General features: G+C 32.1%; 1 protein-coding gene across 1 annotated transcript; it reads left to right on the forward strand.

Moving 5' to 3' along the window:
• Nucleotides 1–170: 170 nt before the first annotated feature.
• Nucleotides 171–22,104, forward strand: LOC127721248 (uncharacterized). The gene is made up of 4 exons (XM_052227925.1): nucleotides 171–224; nucleotides 1,246–1,320; nucleotides 10,868–11,005; nucleotides 13,314–22,104. Exons 2-4 carry the CDS (start codon nucleotides 1,303–1,305, stop codon nucleotides 14,319–14,321), a joined length of 1,164 nt encoding a protein of 387 aa, XP_052083885.1. The 5' UTR covers nucleotides 171–224; nucleotides 1,246–1,302; the 3' UTR covers nucleotides 14,322–22,104.
• The last annotated feature ends 3,748 nt before the right edge of the window (nucleotides 22,105–25,852 follow it).

The raw sequence follows: 25,852 nt of genomic DNA on the forward strand, positions 1-25,852 counted from the left end.
AATAAAACGGTTCTTATAAGTATCATTTTTGTGGAAAAGCTAACATATCAATCGCTTTTCATATTAAAGGCTTCTTTAATTTGAATGTCTTTTTTAGTTTTTGTTCATAACAAAATCCGGAAAAACGGAAAAATCCGGTTTGTTTCCGTTATTAGTAGATTCTACCCGAGTCGCCTCCCTTGATTAATAATTGACACAACGCAAACTGGTTCTACTTTATTGTTGTAAGTGTTAAGTCAAGCTGTGAAGCCTTCCAGCTTTTTTCGAAATATCACGCCCAAATTTTAACCACCTAAACAATTAAAAAGTATTGATTGCTTTTATCATCCACACTGCTCAAATTATTCAAGATGTAAACAAATAAAACATGATGTTCTGCCCACAGTATTTTATTTAGTAACAAACCACTGTGTCCTGCCTTCAACAGATCGAGACAACAGCCACAGGTACTTGTGTTTGAGAAAAATGAACTTGGCCTACTTGGAGCGTTTACCTAGTCCGAGATTGCTCTGACGTCCAACGGCTGTTATGCCAGACAAGCTGGGGCCGTGGTTGTCATATGGATGCGCCGCCTCATGACTGACAGCCTTGGATCCATTTAAATTCGGGCTCAATTTGTTCATTTTCATTTATCTCTGCATTTATGTAAGTTTCATCTGCATTATCATGATTATACCTGCCACCCTTTATTTTCTCATATTTGGACAGTTTTCACATTGACCCATTGATTCCGGCATTTTAACTTTCATTTTCAAATGGACGTCAAGTTACGAGAGACTTCGCTGCCTCAAAACTTAAATATGCAAGTTTTTATGCTAATTTCGGCCTTTGACCTTCCTAGCCAAACATTGTAACAATCGGAACACACTCGGCCATTCAGCTTATTTGCATTGTAAATGAACGAGGTGTTAGATTATGTATTCATATTGACCCACGGTCATTTGCATAAATCAGCTCCAATAATGCATTGCGCCTTACTTTTTCTCTTTGGTCATTTGACAATCTTTCAGAGTGAACGGTAAAATGTGACCTATATATATTTTAGGGCTTATCACATGTATCATGCTTATGGAAAAAATACAAAATGAAGAGTGGGGATGTCTGTTTTTATTTCATTAAAATTGATGGTCTGAGGGGTGTACCGTACTTGAAACCAATGTATAAATGCATTTCTGTAGATCTTGGATGAAGTATAACCCTATTTTTTTCTTTTTTTGTACATGTAGTTTACATTTTGTATTGCAGTACACATGAATGTGAATTAGGTGTTGTCAAGTTCCTGTTCATATTCAGCATCTGGTGATGATAAATGACATCATGGTAAGTGTAATAAGATAAGATATTTTTATTAAACAATCATGGTGCCCAAAATTTGAGCAATACAATCAAATGAATTATTACATAATTAAGGAAGTTTACTACTCAGTTTCAAAATAACAAGCTTTTCATAACACTAGTATATATTGATAGGGGATTAATAAAGGAACCAAAAGAGCGAGAAAAAAAAATATAGGTCATTGTGCTTGTTTTCGAGATATTAGTCATTGAAATTTTGGCGGGAAAATGTTCTCTCTTGATTTTTCATAGCTTTATTATTGACAAGTTTAAGTCTCCAGGGCTCGACAATAACGCTTGTCCGATTGTCCGGTACCAGAGGAAAAAAAGGTCGGACAAGTAAAAGCTATATCAAGCTTGTCCGACGGGACAAGTTAAATTATTATGCAGAAAATAAATTTAATCCAACTTTGATGAAAAAAGTAATTATAAACAAAACACAAGAAAAGAAGATAAACACAAGTATTTATTTGACATGTTTACTTGCAATCGATAATTTAAAACTGGTTCTTTGTCAGGTACTTTTTAACAGGTAAAAGGCATACTATTCTCGGAAACTAGTCTTACTGATCCGAATCAGCGATGCGTTTTGTAGATAAGGTAACTTTACAAGACAGTTCGTTACCAGCTCACCAGCTCGGAAACGATTTGGCTCCAAGTTTAATAGACAGTTTGGCACCGTAGGAGACATATTTAATAGACATGATTCATAGACAGTTTGGGAACGCAGGAGACAGGAGACATGTTGGGACCAAGACAAATCAGTACCTCGTTTTCCTACCTTATTCTGTTGCTTTATAATAAATACCATACCGTAATTTTTTTAACAAAAATATTTTTTAAATAAAAATGAAGAAATTATTTACCATAAAATTCCCAAATCATATTTGATCATATATAGAAGAAAAAACAATACTTGCAATACGGTGACCTATAGTTATTAATTTCTGTGTCATTTGGTCTCTTGCAGAGAGTTGTCTCATTGGCAATCATACCTCATCTTCTTTTTTTTATTGATTGAATTTGAATAAACTTTTTTCAACTTAAAAAACCAGGATACAAATCCAATGAGTGGAAATTGACAGGCCTATCAGACGGTGCCTCATGTGAAGAGTCTGATGAGACTTTGGCATCGACGAAAACTAGAACCTAAGTCCTGTGACATGACTAGATTCAGTTGTTCTCGACTCATATTTTTAAAAGGTATTTCAAAAGATATAAATCAAATTCTGTTCTATTGTTTTAATTCACTTTGTTCCTTGAATCAACTTAAAATGCAAAAAAGGTTATTATTAAGATTTTTGTTGGACAAGTTACAATTTCATTCGGACAAGTAAGTTTTGGTATGTACTTGTCCTACTGGACAAGTTGGAAAAAAAGTAATTGTAGAGGCCTGGTCTCAAAAAAAAAAAAAAAATAACAAAGATTTTATTAGACTTTTACAGATGGCTTATAATTATACATGTAAAAGATTTATAAAAAGAAAAATGGGCGTTAGTCACTGTTAGTTGGCAAAATTTTTTAAGGCATTCAAATGGATAAAACCAGAGGATCCCGAAAATCTAACAAAAATTCCAAAACATAACAAGCGAACATCCTTAAGCAAAGTAAACATGGTAAAAGATTAGAATGATTAGAGTGATTAGAATGATTAGAGTGATTGAACTACATTTAAACAAAAACATGTATACACATTTAAACGAAGTACATGAAATATATTTATTATAAGCAATGTCATTGACAACAGATAAAAGTCTTTTGGAAGTCTACTGTGACCTGGAAAAATATGTTTTCTTATTCATTTTATAGGCCTAGTCATATGCAATGATATGGGAGACAACTCCTGATTATTTTTGTTTCTTTTTCAAACTTGATATTTTCTAGAAGTTTCTTTCAGTCTTCAAATAGGAGTGCAATAATTAACATAAGTTTGAAGTAACAAACAAATCTTCAGATGAAAGAATCCAAACAAATTTCTTCGCATCAGATAACTTTGAAAATTTTTTGAATGTAAAATGATTAAACTATGAAATATGAGGTTCTGGATGGTATTTACAGAATAGAGTCATGAGAGTATAGAGAATAATGAGCAAAAAATGCTGAATGAAGCTAAGGGTCTAAAATACAGAATAGAGAAAAAATAGGCCAAAAAAATTAGAATAGAATATAATATGGCGCTGAATATAAAGAAAAGGGAATAATCAGCAAAAAAAAATTAGAAAGATAAGAGCAAAATGGCCCCAAAAATTAAAAAATCAGAAATGAGAGACCCCATCCATACCCTCAATTATAGAAAAGTCTGCTGTGTACATTTACAAGTGGTACTTCAGTTTTCATCAGGAAACTTTAAAAAAAAACCGCAATATCCCTATTTTTAAATAATTAAGGGCACAATCACAGGTATCTCTTCCTACATGTATATGAAGGTACATGTATATGCAGACATGTAGCTGCAATGAATTGTCATTTGTTAGGTGTCTATATAAAGATTATGAAAATTCACATGTTTTTCTGCTGAAATTTTTTTAGGACACACATTGAATAATCTTTTTAAGGTAGATCGGGTGTCTTTTTCTGAGTATGCCTTCTGGGCATGTTTCAAAATTACTGTTATGGTTTAAAATATTTTACCAAATAACATTCCATATACATCAGAAACATCTAAATCTGGAAATTTTAACATTTAATGATAAAAAATGAAGTGTCGTAAAGTGTATTTAAAATTTTCCGAAAAAATCCACCTAATACCAAAGGGCAAATAATTATATTGAATTTGATAGGAAAATTTGTGTTTTGGGGGACTTTTAAAAGAAAATAAGGCCTGTGACCCCCTATTTTTATTTGATCTTTCAGAAGTATTTATGGAAAGAAATTATCTCATTAAATTTTAACTAATTCTATCATTTAATTAATTCCTCAATGAAGAAAAAATAAGTTTTTCCCTATATAACCCTTTTAAAATAACTGTTATTTCGATAATTTCAGTGCATTTTAAATGAAAAACAAGGTCCATGACCTCCAATTTTAAATTAAATTTGAAAGTACTTTGACCTAGAAGTTTAAAAAAAATCTATCTTTGAACATTTAGACACCCAAGCTACCTTAAGTTTTATCAAAGATCACAGATTGTATAATTTATGACTAAAAAATTTATGAATGGGTTATGCTTGATTGATGTTTGCTTAATGTCAAGTTGCAAATATTTTCTGCATGTTTAAGAAGAGAACAAGTTAACAATAAAAACAATAGTCAGGTTCTGTAATAGGGTTCCACGGACGGGAAATTTGAACCTTCACTGACTGGAAAATAGGGATATATTAATTAGAAACCACCTATGCACTGCTCAAAGAATTGTTACAAGGGTTATTTAAATGTGCTGACAGCATGGAACTCCTCTACATGAGGCATTTGATTTAACCTCCTCATTATGAGTGGAGATGAATGTGTATTTATATTTCCTGCACAACCTAACAGTCGCCCCTCATTGGCAAGGGTTTACAGATCAGAAGATTGGAAGAAAACCAAAGATGGCCATATTTCTATACCCCAGTTACTCTTGGGGTATGAATGTGTTATGATTTTACCATGAAATATGATTATGGGTTGGAATTTTGCTCAAAACCTTAGAATATGAATGGGAGGTTTAAACCAAAGCAGCACACTTGTACCCAAAATCATATGTTGAGACCCTCTAATGGGCACAACTCTCTGAAGGTAATTGCCAAAACTGTCAAAATTAAACTTGATCTCCGACTCTTTTCACAAAAAATCTTAGGAGTAAATTAAATTCACTCCTATTAAAGTCGTGAATATTTCAGTATAACTTACAATCAATTTTAGTCATACGATTTTTTGAGAAAAGAGCCCCTGTATTTTATTGTTGAAGATGTTGTGTTAAAATCTAAACAGATTTTTTTCTAGTAATACTCTCATTTTTCAACAGGATCACACTGAAACCCCAAAAATCCCAATTTTTCATTATTAACCGGATTTCACGGTTCAGGAGTTATGGTTCTTGAAAGATTGAAAAAAAATTGTGTTTCCAGTCGTGTCCGTGCTTTAACTCATGGACCCTTCAACCAAAGCTTTTCAAATTTTAATAAGAAGAATAATAAGAATAAGAATATTTATTGAATCCAATTAAAGGGCCTGTTTCGGAGCATATACATATATGTATAGTATTAATTATACAGTAATTTTTGAGATATATTACATTAAAAATAAATGATTAAATAACTATAATCCATACCAGATGGTGTTTGAAAATAAATAAAATAGGATATTAACCCTCTCTAATACATAAAAATAAATAAGCTACTGTAACATCACTACTACTACATGTATATTTAGTTAGTTACTGGAATGCAAATTTTCTCTTATTTCAAAACAAGAACTTATAAATCTTGACACTAACATATTAAAATTTTCAGACTCACATGACATTGTTCATACTTTGAAATATAAGGGAAGTTTTTACATTGAATGCATGCTTCATTAAGTTGTTCATTAATATGTTGTTACTGATGACAAAATGGAGGTCAAATTCAATATTGATGATTGTCACTTTACCGTTCAGGAATTATGGTCCTTGTGATATTGAAAAACGGCAGGATCGAAATAAATGTTAAAAAATCTGGTTTTTGTCACTCTGACAGCCTCTTGTTGAAGATAATTAAGAAGTTTTACTTTTAAACAGTAAACTTTTAAATCAAACTTGACCTGTACTTTATGGAACATTACATTATGTTGAAATCTTAAAATTATTTTGTGAACAAGTACTCTATCATTTAAAAGACTCCAAAAATCCCAATTTAACATAATAAAGGGAGATAACTGTTGAACATTTAATGCCAAATAGTACATGATTACTTACCCTTGCTTTTTGTTTAAATGTTATTCAATAATTGGTTTTTGTCTCGCCTTGACGGAGTCTAAAAGCGAGACATAGGTATTCTGTTTCTGGCATTGGCGGCAGCGTCCGCTTCAACAATGTATTTGTTTGTGATTAGGTCTAGTTTATGGTGAACCACTAGTGGTAGGTCAATGATATTTGGTATGCAGTTGTATTAGCATTGGCACATCTCATTACCATGGAGATTATTTGGCCTCGCCCCCTCAGTCAAGGTCAATTTACTTTGAAACTTTTCATAGTTTACATGTATTAGTTTGTGATTAGGTCAGTTTATGGGGAACCATGCGCCACTAGTGGTAGGTCAATGATATTTGGTATGCAGTTGTATAAGCATTGGCATACCTCATTTCCATGGAAATTATTTGGCTCCGCCCCCTAGTAATGGTCTATAGACTTTGAAAATTTTGCTAAGTTAACATGTATTAGTTTGTGATTAGGTCAGTTCAAGGGGAACCATTAGTGGTAGGCCAATGTTAATTGGTGTTCAGTTGTATAAGCATTAGCACATCTCATTTCCATGGAGAATATTTGGCCCTGCCCATTCAGTCATGGTCTATTTACTTTGAAACTTTTGCTTAGTTTACATGTATTAGTTTGTGATTAGATCAGTTTAAGATGAACTGCTAATGTTAAGTCAATGATATTTGGTATGCAACTTTATTGGCATTTTCTAGTATCGTTTCCATGGAGGTTATATAGCCCCACCCCTGATCATGGTTCATTGACTTTGAAACTTTTACATAGTTTACAAGTTAATGTTTGTGTTTAGGTTTGTTTAAAGGGAACGACTTATAATAAGTCAATGGTATTTGGTATGCAGTTGTATTAGCATTGGCACATCTCATTCCATGGAGATTGTTTAGCCATGTACCTTCAGTCATGGTTCATCGACTTTGAATATTTGCATAATTTACATGTTTAAGTATTGCTATTTTAATTTCAACATTTGCATTATCAAAATTACAAAAAGGCAAGAAATATCTCTGTGATAAAAGTTTATGTATAATATAGTTACAAATTTTTTCGAACTGTAATTGATTTGAAATTTATTTAAGATTGTAACAGTTTGGAAGTTTTTCTGTATGGTTATACATTTTACTGTGAGTGATACAACAGGGGCTACAACTGTATCAAGTATGAGGTTCTGAAAGAGTAGAGTATAAAGAAGAAAAAATGCAGAATAAAGGGGAAAAAAAATAAAGAATAGAGAATAATGTGGTGCTAAGGAATAAAGATTAGAGAATAATAGGCAAAAAAATATAAAGAATACATAGATATGACCTAAATAATTAATAAGGGACCCCCATTCAGACCCTCAAGTATACTCATTTTCTCAGTTCTAATTTCTGAACAATACAATCTAAAAGTAATCATCTTATGTCATAACAACAAAATATTACCTCACATGAATGTAATGTTGGAACCAACTCTATGGTCTCATGGCAGCCTGCTCTGTCGACCTCATGCAAGTGTCGCAGTTTAATTTGTGAGTTCTATACATAACATATAAAATTATTAAGAATGTTAGAAATCAAGAATTCTGTTTGGAAGTATTTTAAACTATGTTATTTTGAAACTAGATTCAAACTCCCACAGTAACAGTGGACCCTAGATGTATAGGAGGATCCTGGGGGGCCCCGGGCCCCCCTTTTGTGGGAAAAATTTGGTTGATTATATAGGGAATCACTGAAGCATGACTGTAGCGGGCCCCCTATTATGGCAGTCAGTGGGCCCCCTTATAAAAAGTTTTGGATTCGCCACTGAGATGGTTCTGGCTATTATAGTTAAGTTAATCTTGGTCATTTACAATTAATTAAGCACATCATATGTATATATCCCAAGCTTTCAAATTTTGTCTTTGACCATTACTGATGAAGGTAGATCCAGAAAAGCTCCTAGGATTCCAAACACCTTTATAAAGTGTAATTTTTATTTCAAAAAATGCATTTAAGAATAAACACAAATTAGGGAGCAACCATTTAACTTCAGAAGGGGGGTGATGGTCATTTTGTCTTTCAGATATTTTTTCTTCAGTTTTTCGATGCTAGCTATCAATCAAATTATTTTTTTCAAAATTTAACACTATAATTAGGTAGGTGGAAAATCTGGATTCAGAATAATTTTTTTTTCATCCCCCCCCTCTTGAAGTTAAATGGTCATTCCCTTATGTTAACTACCAGGTAGTCTACCTAAACGGTCACTTATACACATAACAGGATGCTAAATTTGAACAATGAAACATTAAAATTTTTTATTAGAAAATAATCTTTAGACATTGATCAGTTTATAATCTTTGAGTGGGGATTATATCCTGGACAACTAATTATTCAAATCAAGGATTATTTTTGCTATAAAGAGGTTGCCAAGGTCATCTTGTTTAAAAGTTTAATGACTTAGCTAAAAAAAATATTGGTACAGATACTGATTAATCCTCTCAAAAAGTTATGAATAAAAACATAAAAGTGAATAAATATATGGTTTTTTTTTCTGATGCAGATTTTTTGCAATAAGTCATTGATCTTTAAAAATTGTACCTTGTGCTCAGAAATTTATAAGTGAATTGTTTAAGAGTTGAAAACTTATTTTTGTAATCAATATAAAGAAACATGCCTAAAGATGAATAATACAGAAATGAAAACTTCCACACACCCAGACCCTCATATAATGTGTAGCACTAAATTTTCCCCAAGCTAAGTAAGAAATTCATTTTTTTACAATAGATCAATAGGGAATTCCAAAGAGAACAAAGTAATATGATATATAACGAAGGACAACCTGACTATTGAACAAATTACAATAAAAAAAATTCTGAACATTTTTAACCTTGTAAAAATAAACTAATTGAAAATAGAACTGATACATATGATAGTTTGCCTTTTATTATCATGATTATGGTTATTATATTTTATAACGGAATTTGATAAGACTGTCGTACAAGTGAGAGGTTTAGCGCTATAAAACTAGGTTCAATCCACCATTTTCTACATTTGAAAATGCCTGTACCAAGTCAGGAATATGACAGTTGTTGTCCATTCGTTTGATGTGTTTTGTCATTTGATTTTGCCATGTGATTAGGGACTTTCCGATTGAATTTTCCTCGGAGTTCAGTATTTTTGTGATTTTACTTTTTTTTTTAAAAGCTGTTGATCAAATCCATTAATCCTGTTCTCACAATACATATGTAGGTGTATTACCACCATTGTTTTCCACAATTAGTCTTTGTTAAATTTGCACTTTTCAAAAAATTCTGCAGAATTTATCTTTGTTTCAAATAAAGAAATACTTGGCATGAGTCAAGATTTATCCCGTCCAGTACTACAGTCAAACTTTCACATAACTTTTCATTGCATATAAGATAATAACCATCACTGGAAGTTTATCAATAAAATTTTCATCCCTTATTTCCTGTGTACGTCATATATATCCGGTTGGATACGAAAAAAGGGTAAAAAAAATATTCCTTTGAATTTGACAGTCAGAAACTTTTGCTTGCATTTTTTATATCGATTTTTGAAGAATGGACAAAAATGTAGGATTTATTATTGTGAGTGATGGAAACAGTGCAGGCAGTGTTGTCTCGATATCCCAATAGGATGAGTTCGAATCCCGGCAAGGGAAGAACAAAAACTTGCTTCCCCAAATTTGCAGATTTAACATTGTTGTGCTGATATTTAGAGTAATTATGAATATAATATGTGTTTTCAGCCGTTTATCACCTTCACTGGTGATCCAATGGATGGATCTGTCGTAGAGTTGTCACTTGTTTAGACATACTTATATATATATATATATATAAAGAATAATAAATTATGCAGCATCGTCCTTTATATCTCTGTAATATTGGCCAATGGATGTTGCAAACTTCAACCACAAATTTTGTAATAAAATAAATAATCTTGAACTTCATCCAACTTTGAAGTATTTACAAGGCAGCAAAATTCATGTACAAAGAGCTACAAAAGTTTCTTATCTGCATCTGATTTCACCTGGATAGATGCAGGCTCAATGAAGCTAGTTTGTTTAGCGAAATATCATGTTTATTTTTTATTGCATTGTAAATATTTCATGTATTTTTAACATTTTAATATTTACATTCTAAATAGTGTGTTAAAATTATATTGTTAGGCAATTTATATATATATATTCAAGAGTCTATCCTAAATTGAGGTTAATTGTATGGCTTTCCAAATACCTTTTCGATTCCTAACATCACTGAAGAGACATTAATTATCGAAATCGGAAAATGGTGTACAAAAACCTTTGCGGTATACCATCTTTTCCGCGAGTTTATTGTTTACTGTTTAGTTTTAAATTTATAATTAAGATTCATTTATTACATCGGTGATCCGTTTATTTGGCAGTGGCCAATGGCAGTCAGCAGGGTTTAAGGAACATTTGTTGTTCGACCTGTTAGTCAAATGCGTTTTGTTAAAATATACTTTTTCACTTTTTTGGTCTTTTGGAAAATGTTGTTTGTGCTGTATTTAGACCCCTCTAACAAGAAATTTATTTTGCATGCACACGTATAAAAATTGCGGTTTTTATCCAACGCAATCATAGGTTTCAACTTTAGACTTGTATATATATATATATATATATTTTTATGTTCTTTTATTTCAGAGGAGAAGAAATGGACCGTCTGCTATGTGTGTTGTTCTGTGGTTGTTTATAGCTTTGTTTGTTCTACAGTTTGTAAACTATGATTGGAACATATTCAATTTCCATTTTTTCAGTGATGGAGAACCACACATGGAATTTGTAAGTTTATAGAATAATGTGCAAGGTCATGTGTATCTTGATATTGCAACACTGTTATTTCCATGTAGAATAATGGGAAAAAATATACAGAAATAAGGAATGTCGAATAATAGGGTGCTAAGATATAACAAATAGAGAATAAATGGACAAAAAAAATATAGAATAGAGAAATATGACCTAAAAATTTAAAGAAAAAGGAAAAGAAGGACCCCATCTAGACCTTCATAAAAGGAGATGCCTGTTTATTTTATTTCAGTCACTCCAACTCATGTCTGAAAGTTTTAGAAATTCTGGAAAACGATAAAAAAAAATGAAAAAACCTTGCATTATTCTTACCTGTAGCATAATTTTGTTGCAGAATGAATATGCCGTACATAGACATGGTAGAGATTACAATCTGGAGACTGCAGTGTAAACTATTTGTTTACAGCTAATTGATATTTCAGAGGGTAGAATACCTGAATGCTTTATACTTTCTGTACAGATATATGTCCATCATGTCCATTACACCCAAGGCCACCTCCTAAATCCTCCTCTGGACAGGGTTCACCTGACCCTAGTCACCCTATTGTAATTTAGTGTTAGATTTTAAGTTCACATTGCAAAATAAAAAGCAATATACATTTAATCTTACTGTCACATGTGTCAGAAAGAATAACAATTTAATTAGGGAAGAACATTTAACTTTGGGATTGATTGAGGGTTTATGCGGTTTTTTGTCGAGCCTGCGACTTTTGTCGCAGAAAGCTCGACATAGGGATAGTGATCCGGCGGCGGCGGCGGCGGCATTAGCTAACTTCTTAAAAGCTTTATATTTTAGAAGGTGGAAGGTCTGGATGCTTCATACTTTGTATATGGATGCCTCATGTTACGAAGTTTCCGTCAGTCACATGTCCAATGTCCTTGACCTCATTTTCATGGTTCAGTGACTACTTGAAAAAAAAGTTAAGATTTTTTGTAATGTTAGATTCTCTCTTATTATAAGTAATAGGATAACTATATTTGATATGTGCGTACCTTGCAAGGTCCTCATGCCAGTCAGACAGTTTTCACTTGACCTCGACCTCATTTCATGGATCAGTGAACAAGGTTAAGTTTTGGTGGTCAAGTCCATATCTCAGATACTATAAGCAATAGGTCTAGTATATTCGGTGTATGGAAGGACTGTAAGGTGTACATGTCCAACTGGCAGGTGTCATCTGACCTTGACCTCATTTTCATGGTTCAGTGGTTATAGTTAAGTTTTTGTGTTTTGGTCTGTTTTTCTTATACTGTATGCCATATAGGTCTACTATATTTGGTGTATGGAATGATTGTCAGGTGTACATGTCTAGTGGGCAGGTGTCATCTGACCTTGACCTCATTTTCATGGTTCAGTGGTCAAAGTTAAGTTTTTGAGTTTTGGTCTTTTTTTCTAATACTATGTGCAATAGTTCAACTATATTTGGTATGTGCGTACCTTGCAAGGTCCTCATGCCCGTCAGACAGTTTTCACTTGACCTTGACCTCATTTCATGGATCAATGAACAAGGTTAAGTTTTGTTGGTCAAGTCCATATCTCAGATACTATAAGCAATAGGTCTAGTATATTCGGTGTATGGAAGGACTGTAAGGTGTACATGTCCAACTGGCAGGTGTCATCTGACCTTGACCTCATTTTCATGGTTCAGTGGTTATAGTTAAGTTTTTGTGTTTTGGTCTGTTTTTCTTATACTGTATGCAATAGTTCAACTATATGTGGTGTATGGAAATATTTTATGATCTATTTGGCAGTCACGCAGGTTTTATTTGACCTTGACCTCATTTTCAAGGTTCATTGCTCAGTGTTAAGTTTTTGTGTTTTGGTCTGTTTTTCTTAAACTATAAGCAATAGGTCAACTCTATTTGTTGTATGGAAGAATTGTTAGCTGTACATGCCTGCCTAGCATGGTTCATCTGACCTTGACCTCATTTTCATGGTTCATTGGTCAATGTTTAGTTTACTTGGTTAATGTTAAGTTTATGTGACAGTTGTAATAAATCTTTATATTTAGGACTATCAACATAATATCAATGATTAGTAAAGAAGGCGAGACATTTCACATGTTTCAGCGTGTGCACTCTTGTTATAAACATTTTAATTTTGAACCATACATGTATCCAATTTTTATATTTTTTTTTGCTGTGCTAAGCAGGAAACATTTATTTTCTAATGGCAATACTCAATTACATTTTTTTCCCTCCCCCTACAGTTAAATGGCTGGTCCCTTAGGTTGATCTTTAATAAAAATAAATCAGTGGTATATTTTTTACTGTTTGTATTTTACAGAGGGGACCTATCAAACCATTTACAGACAAATATAACATAGGACCGCCTCCAGTGGCGAAGAATTTACCATATTCAACACTTAAACCACGCCCATGGGAAATGAAAGGCGATACAAGCAATGACTACATCCATCCACCGAGAGTAACAGAAGTTCATTTAAGAATAATGGTGATCACGTATAATAGAGCGGAGTCTATGCTTAGACTGTTAAATTCTTTGAACAAGGTAGATTACCTGGAGGATAGAGTTGTCCTTGAAATTTGGGTTGATAGGTCAAAGGATGGCGTTATAGATAAAAAGACTTTTGGCACTGCACGAAATTTTTCTTTTGAAAAAGGTTTTAAAACGGTTCACCAGCAGGATAAGCATGTTGGTATCTATGGGCAATGGATTGACACGTGGCAACCAACAGCAGATAGTAAAGAAATTGCTGTTATCTTTGAAGATGATATAACAGTGTCGCCATTTTTCTACCGTTATTTGAAAAATGTCCACGCTCGTTACGACCATCGACCAGAAGTGAATGGTTATTCATTGCAAGGTATCAGCATAAAACATGGCGGAGCTGGTGGAAATCTCCATGCACCCGATGATCATGTAGTCTTCTTGTATCCCATTGTTGGTTCCTGGGGATTTTCACCGAAGAAAGAGAATTGGATAGGATTTCAACGTTGGTTTGCAGAAGCACGTAAAAATACAAGCTTTCAGCCTTATGTTCCTGGAATTTTGCCAACAGGGTGGTACAAAACTTTTTTAAAACAAGGGAAGACAGATAGTATGTGGACTATGTGGCACATTTACTATGCATATAGTAAAAAAGAAAGGACACTTTATCCAAACTTCCCACATAATGCTGGTATGACGATAAATTGGAAGGAGAAAGGACTACATTTTGCAAAGACACTTAAAAATACAGATCCTTTAGTGATGGAGTGGGATCCTCGATTAGACAATCTTCCTGAGGAACCTATACATTTAGATGCAAATGGGAAGATTGTAAAATATTAAAAAAACATGCATATAAGAGGGTCTAGATACATGGGGTTTACAGAATAGAAATTAATGAGGGAAATAGATAATAAAGGGCCAAATATAAAGATTAAGAAAATCAGGCCAAAAAAAAATTATAAATAGAGAATAATGGGATGCTAAAAAATAGAAAGAATAGCGAATAAGATGGGGGAAAAGGGGAGGGAAGAAAAAAATGATCTTTGATTGTAATTTGAAAATAGATATACATTGTATTACATCATATCTGATTTTAGAGAACTATTAATCATATCTAATGTTAGAGTGTTATAGGTTTTCCACACTTTTTTCATCATGCTTGAAGATATTGATTGACCATTGGTATATAGTTTTATCATGACAAGTTACAGATCAAGTTCAAATTTTTGTTTCGGTCTGATAATTTTGTGCAGAGTTATGGTCCTTGGACTTGAAAAAATTCACTCTTATATTCAGTTTTCCACACTGTTTTTAGTCATGCTTGAAGATATTGACTTGATATTTTCTTTTTGTTTACACCATGACAAGTTATAGAACAAGTTAGCATTTTGTTCCAGTATAATGAATTTTTACCCGGTAGGGGACTATGTATTGCCATGCAATACTCTCAGAATGCTTGTTGTTATAAAAAAAATCATTGTTATGATAGTATGAAATTTAAAACTCTGCACGGGTCCATAATTGGTCAAATATATTCTATAAATATATGAAAATTATTGCAAGAAACTGCAGATATTTCTGTTTTTAATAGTTTAAACTTTCTTTAAAGATTTTTTTTAAATTAAACAAGAAATTATTTAGGAAATGTTTTTTTTCAAATGTGTTTTTTTCTGAAATAGATCAATTTTCAAGTGGTGAAAACATTTATTCAACAAAAGTATATTATTGTGCATGTACAGATCTGTCATTCATATAGAAAACTTGGACCATGTAAGATGGTCTGGATAGGCAAAAGATAAAGAAAAGAAAAAATGTTGTAAAATATTAAAGAATTTATAGAAATGACATCCAGACCCTCATGTAAGAATTTAAGGGGAAAGAGCGCTGATTTTTGTGATAAGTCATCTTGATGAATTAAACATTTTCTGTTATTTTTTTTTAAGTAAATCACATTGTTGTTATTGCATAATTGAGTGTGGATGGGGGGGGGGGGGGGTTACAGAATAGAGAATAATGGGCAAAAAGTATGAAGAATAGAGAAAAATTGCCTGAAAATGTTTTTTTTATAATCAATGTATGGTTTGTTTTATCTGAGTTCTTCATTGGTCATGTAAATAAGATGACTTCACCTAGAAAGAACACATGGTTTGTTATCATTGAAAAATAAAATTTGAATCGTCTACATATCGTGAAAAAATAAATTAGACCATCTAAACTAATCTCGTGCAATATGATGAGGATGTAGATGGGGGGTGTCCTTAATTTTGGTATTCTTTAATTTTTTTGCAATTTTTTTTTTCTCTCTATTTTTTTCCCAGTATTCTCTATTTTTTATATATTTAAGCCCCCATTATTCTCTATTAGTAATTTTTTATCCATTTTTCTCTGTATTCTTTATTTTTTTCTGTAAAACCCATCCAGACCCTCTTATGATATTTCGCCATCTCTCGACAACTTTTTTTTAAATTGAACTGTCTAGAGGGAAGAAATACCATATCACACTTGAATCTATGTATCACAACCTCAACTACAACAAACCTATACATCAATTTATCAAATAATATTATGGCTAATTAAGTTAACGAGGGGGCATTGAGTGTTACCCTCGTCCGTCCATACATCCCAAAATTGGTTACTGTTCTCTAACTTAAGTTTGCCTCAAACAAATGTTAGGAAACATAATACACAATGCTTATTACTACAAAACATAGATCAAGTATGAATTTGTCACTTTTACTGTTCTCCAGTTACATGTATGCCCCTTTATAACATTATATGCAAGCGGGGCATCATCTGTGTCCCATGGACACATTTTCCATTTATTATTCTCATGTATCTATAATGAAATCCAAAATTAATTACTACAGCACTTTTTTGTAACTATTTTTTGCTGTTTTTGTTGCATTTTATGTTTTTTGGGTTTTTTTTTAGTGACAGTGTTTGTTTGTTTATTGTCATGTTTTTTGCTTTGTTTTACTTATTATGAGAAATTTCTAATAAATGGTCAGTTTCTAGATTGACTAATGTTTTTTTCTGATCAAATATGACATCAAAGTCTCTTTTTTGTTTGCAATTTTACCTTTTCTTCAGATAAATCAGAATGTAAATAACAGTATTTGATATTTCCTATGCTTTGTTTTCACTTAAGTGCCAGTCTTTGTAAGAATCAGGCAATTTTGAAAAAAATCAAAACATGGTCGAAAAAACCCACCAACCTAACCATCCTATTTGAAAGTTATCCTCCTCCTGAGATAGAAATGTTAGGTCTTTCATTTCTGCGTGTCTGGTAATTCGAGAAATCTCTAGATAACTTTTGGTTAGAATAATAGCAAATTACGGAGTTAGCTCCCCTTAATTGTAAGTTTCTAGTGCATTTCAACCAAATTATATCTTGAATTACTAGAACAGGAAAAGGAAATGAATGTTATATTTGTGCACCATTGTACATTTTGAACATAAATCAATGTCAACTTGAGTGGGTTTTTGTTTGTCATGTTTTCGCCACTGCCTGATTCATTGGCACTTAAATATGGAGTTTTTAATATTCTATGCTTTTAAAGAGACAAACATTGTTTGTTTCAATGATTTGTCGAAATCTTTGCAGTATTATTTTATTCTAAAGTCATTGATGTTAGTGAACAGTTACCATGGTTACTGTATTTTGGGTAATGTTGGTGATTTGCAGAAGAAAAGGGTGAATTTAATTCTATCTAAGTTTAATTTTTACCTTTTTGAAAGTATTTTTATGATTATAAAATTATTATGATGTAAGGCATTTTTTATGATGGGCAATTTTGGCAATTTTTGTATTGTGAAAGTAGTGAAATAAGTCACTCTCTAATTAATCAGGGGCGGATTCAGGAGGGGGCGTGGTTGGCGTGCACCTCCCACCCCCCTTCCTAAAATTTGCAAAGCATGGGTTGTCCTCAGCCTAATAAAGAATATTTCGATAATTTTACCTCAAACAAAATTTTGCCTGGATCTGCTCGGCGAAAATTTAAGTTTGCGCCCCCTCCTAACCTAAAATCCTTGATCCGCCCCTGTTAATAATAAGGGAGTAATCATGGACAAATAGATAATTTTTTTCTTCAAAGTATTCTTGCCAGCATATTGTGCCATTAAATTGTGGAATATATATATGTTATAACGTGAGGGTGTGGATGGGGTTTACAAAATAGAGAATAATGGGCAAAAAGTATAAAGAATTGAGAAAATGGTCTATAAAATTAAAAAATACAGAAATGAAGGACTCCCCATCCAGACCCTCTTATATTGTGGGTCTTTTAAGTTTGCAAGGCTTTACATTTCTTATAGAACAAATTTATTGCACAGAGATTTTAATGGAGACTTATTCATTTAAAGTTGTGAGTAGGTGATGGTTTCATGTATGGTAAATGACAATGTTTTTACTGCAACTTAATATGTGGTTATTTTGATATTGTGGATCTGAGCATGTTTTTATTTGATTCTTTTTTCCATTATTTTGTCATTTCTTTCTTACTTATCATTGTTAATTGATGATTTTAATTGTGTTTGATATATATTTATTTTGTTATGAATGATTAGTATTATATTCTCAGCAATTTGTGCCGTAATTGGCTTATTAAAATCAATCAATCAAAACACTGGATGTGGTGTTTCGAGCATAGATTTTGTACTGTGAGTACTGAGTAAAGTTTTATGACCGTGGGGCCCTGAAATTGTTTATTATGCATGTCTATATCATAAGTTACTTTATCTTAACTCATTTCTATTATTGTTTATAGCTATATGTTGAATATTCTGTAGATTCATTTATTTTTTGGGTTACCAATTTTTATGATTATCAGGAAAAATTGTTTTTTTCTGGAAAACTTTTGTTCATGGTTTTCAAAGTTCTGCATAGATATCTATAGAATATTTGTATTTCATTGAACATTTGGATTCTTGGTTTAGCTATACCCATGAAATCCACAAAAATGGTATCCCATGAATAATAATGGAATCACAGTATGCTAACTTTTGATATTATGCTGCAATCAGGTTACAACAAGTTTTAAAATACCATTGAACATTCATTATCTGATCATAGTGCAGTTGTATTTTTGGCAAAAGGATAGAAAGTCACATGATATAAAGTCATAGGACATAAAGTTGCAAATTGAATGGACAAAAAGTCTCACAACCAAAAGTCACAAATAAATAATAAATTATAATTTACAATTAGGTGAATATGAAGGGAAAATATTCTTGAAATAATGTCTTGTCAAAGAAAAATCATTGTACAGTGTAGGAAATTGTTCATTTGCATAATCAAATAAATAATTATGAAACTTTAATCATATATGTACAAAGTTTGGATTACTAGGCCTCATGAACTTAAAATTTCTGTCCTATGGTCATTTTTAATTAACCCCTTGTCCCTTAGGATGGGGTGTACATCATAGAAAATAGTGGGCCAATATCACAGAAAAATGGGGCCAAATAAATATAAAGAATAGAAAAATTTGGCAAAAAAGATATTACAAATTGACCATAAAAATAAAGAATAGATAATAATGGTCTGCTAAAATGTAAAAAAAATAAAACAAATAATAGGCACAATAAATTAGAAATTGCCTACAAAATTATAGAATACAAAAATGAAAAATCCCCTATAAAGACCCTCAGATAACATGACAATTTCATAAATAACATTGTAATAAGATACAGACATAAGCTTTTACTTTGTTTTTATTGTTCTTCACACAAGACCAGCAACACTGATTATTTTATATCACCTTTTGAAATGTACTGAAAAGACGATATTTACTGAAACTTTATTTTTTATAGTGTTTATACAAGTTTGTGTCCATGGCTGTTTAGAGATTTTGTGGTCTTTTTGATACAGATGCTTTTAATTAAATGCTTTATTTATAAGGTTACACTGTCCCAGGTTAGGAAGGGGGTTGGGGCTTGGAAACATGATTAACCCGCCACATTCTGTATGTGCATGTACCAAATCAGGAGCCTGTAATTCAGTGGATGTTGTTTGTTGCCGAATATCATATTTATTTTCCGTTAATTGTTTTGAACAGAAATCAGGCTATTAGTTTTCTGGTTTTACATTTGTCATTAAGAGGCCTTTTAATGCTTTCTATGCTATGTTGGCCATGGTTTGGTCATTGTTGAAGGCCGTATCTTGACCTATAGTTGTTAACTTTTGCATCATTTTGTCTCTGGTGGAGAGTTGTCTCATTGGCATATTGTGTATAGCTTTATCTGTTTTTCATTTTTTTTTTACAAAATGTTTGTTCTGTTTTTGTACGCCCATTTACGGGACGTATTATGGTGGTATACCATCCGTCTTCAACATGTCGGACAATAACTCAAAAATGCTTTAACCAATTTTCATGAAACTTTTGTGAATTGTTTATAACTATTAACGTAAGCTCCCTTTCAACTTTTGAAATTTTTAGATTACGTTTCAGAGTTATGGGATGAAAAAGTGGAGATTTTCCAGTTTACGGACAATAGCTCAAAAATGCTTAAAAATTCATAAAACTTTTGATGACTTGTTTTATATATATAAGGGATGTCAACGAGTACTCGAGTACTCGAGTATCGCTTGGTAGTACCAAGTATTGAATACCAAAATGATACTCGACTAATCGGTTTCCTGTTGGAATTTTGTTGCCTTCTTAAAGAAATAATATTTTTATTAAGAGCAACTCCCGGGAAATTAAATATTAGTCAAAATTAAAATATGTTTTGAATGTTTGCGTTTAATTGTCATTTAAAATTCCTCCGAACATAGGAAGGCTATGAACAATAGCACCTTTCCAAGGCTTACACTTTTAGTTTATCGTGTCTTAGTCATTCCATCACCTCTGTACCGTCAGAACAAATATTTTCATCAGCAGGACTGTTAGTTGTGTAACAAAGCTGAGAAATGGACTTGTCACAGAAAAAGCTGACAAGATAATATTTCTAAATAAGAAGAAATTCATTGACCCTGTGTCTACCCTCGGGTTAAAGGCATCAGTAAGTTCTAATCATCACCCCTTTGGTGATCATTAAATGTGTTTTTTTACGATTCCCAAATACTATTGTTTGAGTAATCATTTTTCTATAGATGTTTATTAATTAGTTGATTAGATCATTGCCAGTTTACATAATTAGTATATGTAGTAAATGAGCTATTTATTATGATATAAAATTCCTGGGACTATTATCTAGTCCTTGGTAATAATGTTGAGGGTTTTATGTCCATAAGACAACGTCCCACAATACGTAAAATGGGTATAATTTTGTATTTACATTTTGTAGATGTTTTTCCGAGCGAGTACTCGAGTATCGCTAGCTAAATCCTACGAGTACTCGATTAGTAAATCTTCACCGAGTTGACATCACTAATATATATATATCTATCAAAATAAGCTCCCTCTAGTTTTTTTATAAATTTCTGATATGACATTGAGGAGTTGTGAACCTTTATTTGTTGAAAAAGCGATGGGCATATCATGCACTGATGGCGCAGCTCTTTATTAGAATAATCATCTTTGGGCTATGATCAGGCCCCCCTGAATCTGCCCCTGACTGGTAATATTCCAAGGTGTAAACTTGGTGAATTAATTTGTGACTATTTGTTTTAATGCAGTGCTTATACATGTATTTTTGTTATTATATTTTTCTGTTTTTTTAAAGGAAAAATGAAATCATTCATCAGAAAACTTACAAATCAGAACATGTTTAATTGTGTATTTATTGGTTGTTAAATCAAAATATTTCATATTTTCAAACTACGTAAGTTTTATTGTGGAAATTGTCCATTGTTTTCATCCATCAGAAAATCCAACTTGTAATACAACCTTTATTATGTTTATGTAACCAAATATTTGTTTTCTATTTATATATTTAACATTTTTTCATTTTCTTGCATAATAATATATACTTGATATTTCTTAATTGAAAAGTCAAAGCTGAACAGAGCTTTAAATATGTATAAGACCCATTGGTGGCCTTGGGCTGTTTTCTGCTCTTTGGTCGGGTTGTTGTCTCTTTGACACATTCCCTGTTTCCATTCTCAATTTTATACTTCCATTAAAAAATTTCCAACAATGTTAGATCTGCAATGTAGGATTAGAACTCATGTACTGTGAGACCATGACAACTTTGTCTTTACTGGGTCCTGCACCCTGTAACATATTTTTATTACTCAATCAGATTAAAAAACAGATCCTGTGTCCATGCTTTGTTTCCGAGGATCTGAGACGGATCTGTTCTACTTTCTGTCTTACCTAAGATCTTACAGGATCCTCTGATTTTGTTGTGATATACACCTTCAACAATTTGTAGGGAGGAATTTCATTGGCTGATGTAATAATTACCAGAACAGAAAGTAGAATGGAATGTTGGTAGATCCTTATAAGCAAAGCGTTGACACAGAATCTGAATTTTAATCAGATTGATTTATTTTTAAGCTTAGAATAAATTTGTAAAGAAACACAGTATTGAAGGTCAAATTTTCTAATCAGTGAGATTATAATCATATTTTGTACTTCAGCATGATATGTTCACATGAGATTAGAGTTTTCTGCATATTATGATTATATATTGTTACTTTGTTTTAAACAAAGTTTAATAAAAGATATTTTATATCGCACTAGTTGTAGCTTTCTAATGCCTAAAATATTTTAAATTATCATGAATGGCAATTATTACAAATGTCCTTTATTTCATACAAGATTAGCTTTACTTTACTATATTATAATCAACAGGGTTTCTTTCAAATAAGTGCCAGTTTAGAACAGCCCTCCAAGAAATAATATGAATAAATAAATAATATATTTTCCAGAAAATTTTAATTCTTCCTACTTGGTAATGATCTGATTATCCACATGAGGATCTGAATAAAAGAATAGGGAATAATGGGCCTAATCTACAGAAAAATGGGCAAACAAAAAAGAATAGAAAAAAAAAGAGACAAAAAAAAAAAGAAAAGAAAAGAAAATAATCGGTGCCAAAATATATAGAATAGAGTAAAATGAGCAAAAAATATAAAGAAAATGAAGGAACCACCATCTAGAACCTCCTACATCCTTACAGCATTTCATTATCAAGATATGAGACAAATAAAACCGAATAATTCAGTCCCTCCCCATAATGTCAGTCAGCTAGTGGGATGTCAAACTTTTCAACAAGTTTCTTCAACTCAACAACCATTGAAACATCTAACATGTTTGAAAGCCTAGGTAATCAACAGAAAAGCTTCGGCTGCATAGTTAGTCTAGGTGCACCAGTCCACCATCACATGAAAGTATATGTAACAAGTAGACCCCAAACAGAAATAAAAGCCTTTAAAGATCTTAAACAAAAATTTCCAGTCAATAAAAAATAAGAAACCAGATCACCTAGAAATTACTGATACTGTAAAACCAGATATTTTAATGGGCACTGAAACTTGGCTAGATTCAGATACATCATCATATGACTATTTCCCATCTGAACTCTATAATATATATAGAAATGACAGACCACCTAACAAAATCGAGCAAAGCCACGGTGGAATTCTCATAGCAATAACTAAAGACTTTGTAAACTCTGAAAAAAAAGAATTAAAAACTAATTGTGAAATAGTATAGGCAGAAATCAATATCACCGGTTCTAGAAACTTACAACTAGCATCATTCTATAGACCACCTTCTGACAATGGCATAGCATTAGAACAACTACAATTGTAAATTAAAAACCAGAGAACAATTGAAGGTCTTTCCACTTCTAAAGATTTATTTTGATATGAAAATATAAAAATTCGGTTTAAAATGTCATTACCAGTGTCAAATGATAGCTTGTTGTTTGCTGATTCCAAAAATATATGGTTTCTATACAATTTTGTTTGAAATAACGGAGGTAATTTGATACTTCCGGTCTGAAAAATGTCATTTCCGGTATTATTTGATAGTTTATTTGAAACTGCTTTCAAAAATATATTGTTCTATATACTTTTACATGAAATAAGTACAAAAAATAGCCACTTCCGGTTTACACAAGGTCACTGATGTTTGCTTTTTCAAAGTCATACGGCTTGTAACCTAATGCACAAAGTCCTATGGCTTTATGATTTATAAATATGAATTTAAAGCAAAGTTCAAAAATCTAGAACGTCAAATTTACCTATGACCTTGACCTCAATTTCAAGGTCATAAACCAAGGACCTCAAATCAAAAGACACTAGGTCTTTATTATATATGGTTAATGAGTTATATCGTTGTACATGTAATTCTAAATATAATGGGGAGAAAACTCCCATTTAATGTCAGCGTACCCTTATAACCAAAATGTATGTGTTACGACATGTCGCAACTCACAATTTAGTAAAAATATGTTGTCAATATCTTATATGGTTTTTGAAAAGAAGTGAAAATAAGCCAAAATCAAAATTTAGAATATGACCTTGACCATTAACCTTGACCTAATTTTGGTTTTTTTTTTTTTGGACCAAGGACCTCAAATCAAAAGACCCTAGGTCTCTATCACTTAAGGTTTAACAGTTAGAAATGCATATCACTTATATCAAATGCATAAGGGGAAATAACTCTCATATGGAGTCTCCGGATAGCTTCGGTCCAAATGGTCATCCTAATCCTGAAGATGAAACGAGCAATTTGGTAAAATAAATTTGTCGCTTTCTTTTTTACGGTTACGGAGGAGATCTCAGAACAATGAAAAGTTAAAATTTAGAACATGACCTTGACCTTTGACCTTGACCGCAAATTTATTTTTATGAACCCAGGACCTCAAATACACGTACCTTAGGTCTGTATTACTTACCATTCTTGTGATACATTGACATATCACTCATGTCAAATTCAAAAGGGGAAATAACTGTCATATGGAGTCTACAAATTGATTCGGTTAAAATTTGGCAAATCAACGAGCAATTTAGTAAAATAAATGTGTTCCTTTCTTTTACGGTTACGGAGGAGATCTCACCACAAAGAAAACAGTGTTTGGGGAGATAACTCTTACAATAAAAAGTCTTCGACTAAACAGGATCAGTCTCAAAAGCGCAATAACTGTTCGATATCATATGCAAAAAATCTAAGAGACATCTTGCGAAACTACAAAACAAGTTTTGAAATTTGGCAGAAGAAGAAAAAAAATTAATCAGAACAAATACAATAGGTCTTTCCACAAAATAGTGGAAAGACCTAATAAACAGAATAAATAAACAAACAAACTCAACAGTTATTATAGGCAGTGACTTTAATCTAGGTCATATAAATTGGTCGAACAACTTTTTCATCTCGGAGTCGGGGAAACCTGACCAACACCAACATTATATGCTTCTTGGCTTGATAAATGATTCAAAGTTACATCAATTAGTAGACATTCCAACTAGAAAAGATCTATACTCGACCTAATTTTGACAAGCAACTCTAATTACATAAACAAAATAAGCACTCTTCCACTTATTAGTCTTAGTGACCACGATATTGTCTTTGCCGAGGCAGATATCTGGCTTAACGGGGTAAGAGAAACACCACGTAAAGTTTTGAAATATAACAAGGCAAACTGGAATAACATAAAATCAGAGTTAGAAAAAATCCATTCAGACATACTTAACATCTATAAACCATCAGGCGTAAATACTTTATGGGAGCTTTTAAAAACAAGACTTAAAAACACAATCCAAGCAAACATTCCATCAAAATGCTAACATACAAGCATAGACTACCCTGGATAACTAATTCACTTATCCTATAATTTTGTCTTTATCTGATAGTTTGTAATTCAAACACACCTACTTTGTTATGATGACTTATTACAAATTTAAGGTATTTCATTTTGGTCCATATTTTAGTTTTTTAAATAATGTGCATCTCTAATGTTAGAAATAGAGAAAATGCCTCAAAGTATTTTGTTTTATATCTGAACATGATTTGGTTTCCTTTTCAGTTACTATGATGGTCAGTTGAAAGTCATGACTATGGCTTAATGCACCAAAACATGCAGCAAAATCACAGAGAAGACCTCCGTATAAGATTTGTGCGAAGCCACTGACACCTAAAATTCCGTCAAATTTCTTCACCAGTTTCCTCTACAAAGCACATGTGCACGCCATAAAGGGGACTTACTCCGAAATGAATTCATTGACTCACTTAAGCAATACTCATCAGCATCTATATTTATACATGAAAATTAAGCTTCAAGAAGACCTTATGACTTATGAAATGACACTTCAATTTTAAACGATTTCAAAACTGCATTTAAAAATCTAGAAGAACATAATCTGGCTATTGATTTTCTTTTATTCATCCAAATGGTAAAAAAAAACAAATTTCATTAGACAATATTTCCGAGTATTATTCATTTCCTGGAGACAGTCAGATTTATGTCTAAGAGAATAA

Source organism: Mytilus californianus, unplaced genomic scaffold (genome assembly GCF_021869535.1).
Source record: "Mytilus californianus isolate M0D057914Y unplaced genomic scaffold, xbMytCali1.0.p SCAF_12, whole genome shotgun sequence".
Taxonomy (NCBI): Eukaryota; Metazoa; Mollusca; class Bivalvia; order Mytilida; family Mytilidae; genus Mytilus; species Mytilus californianus.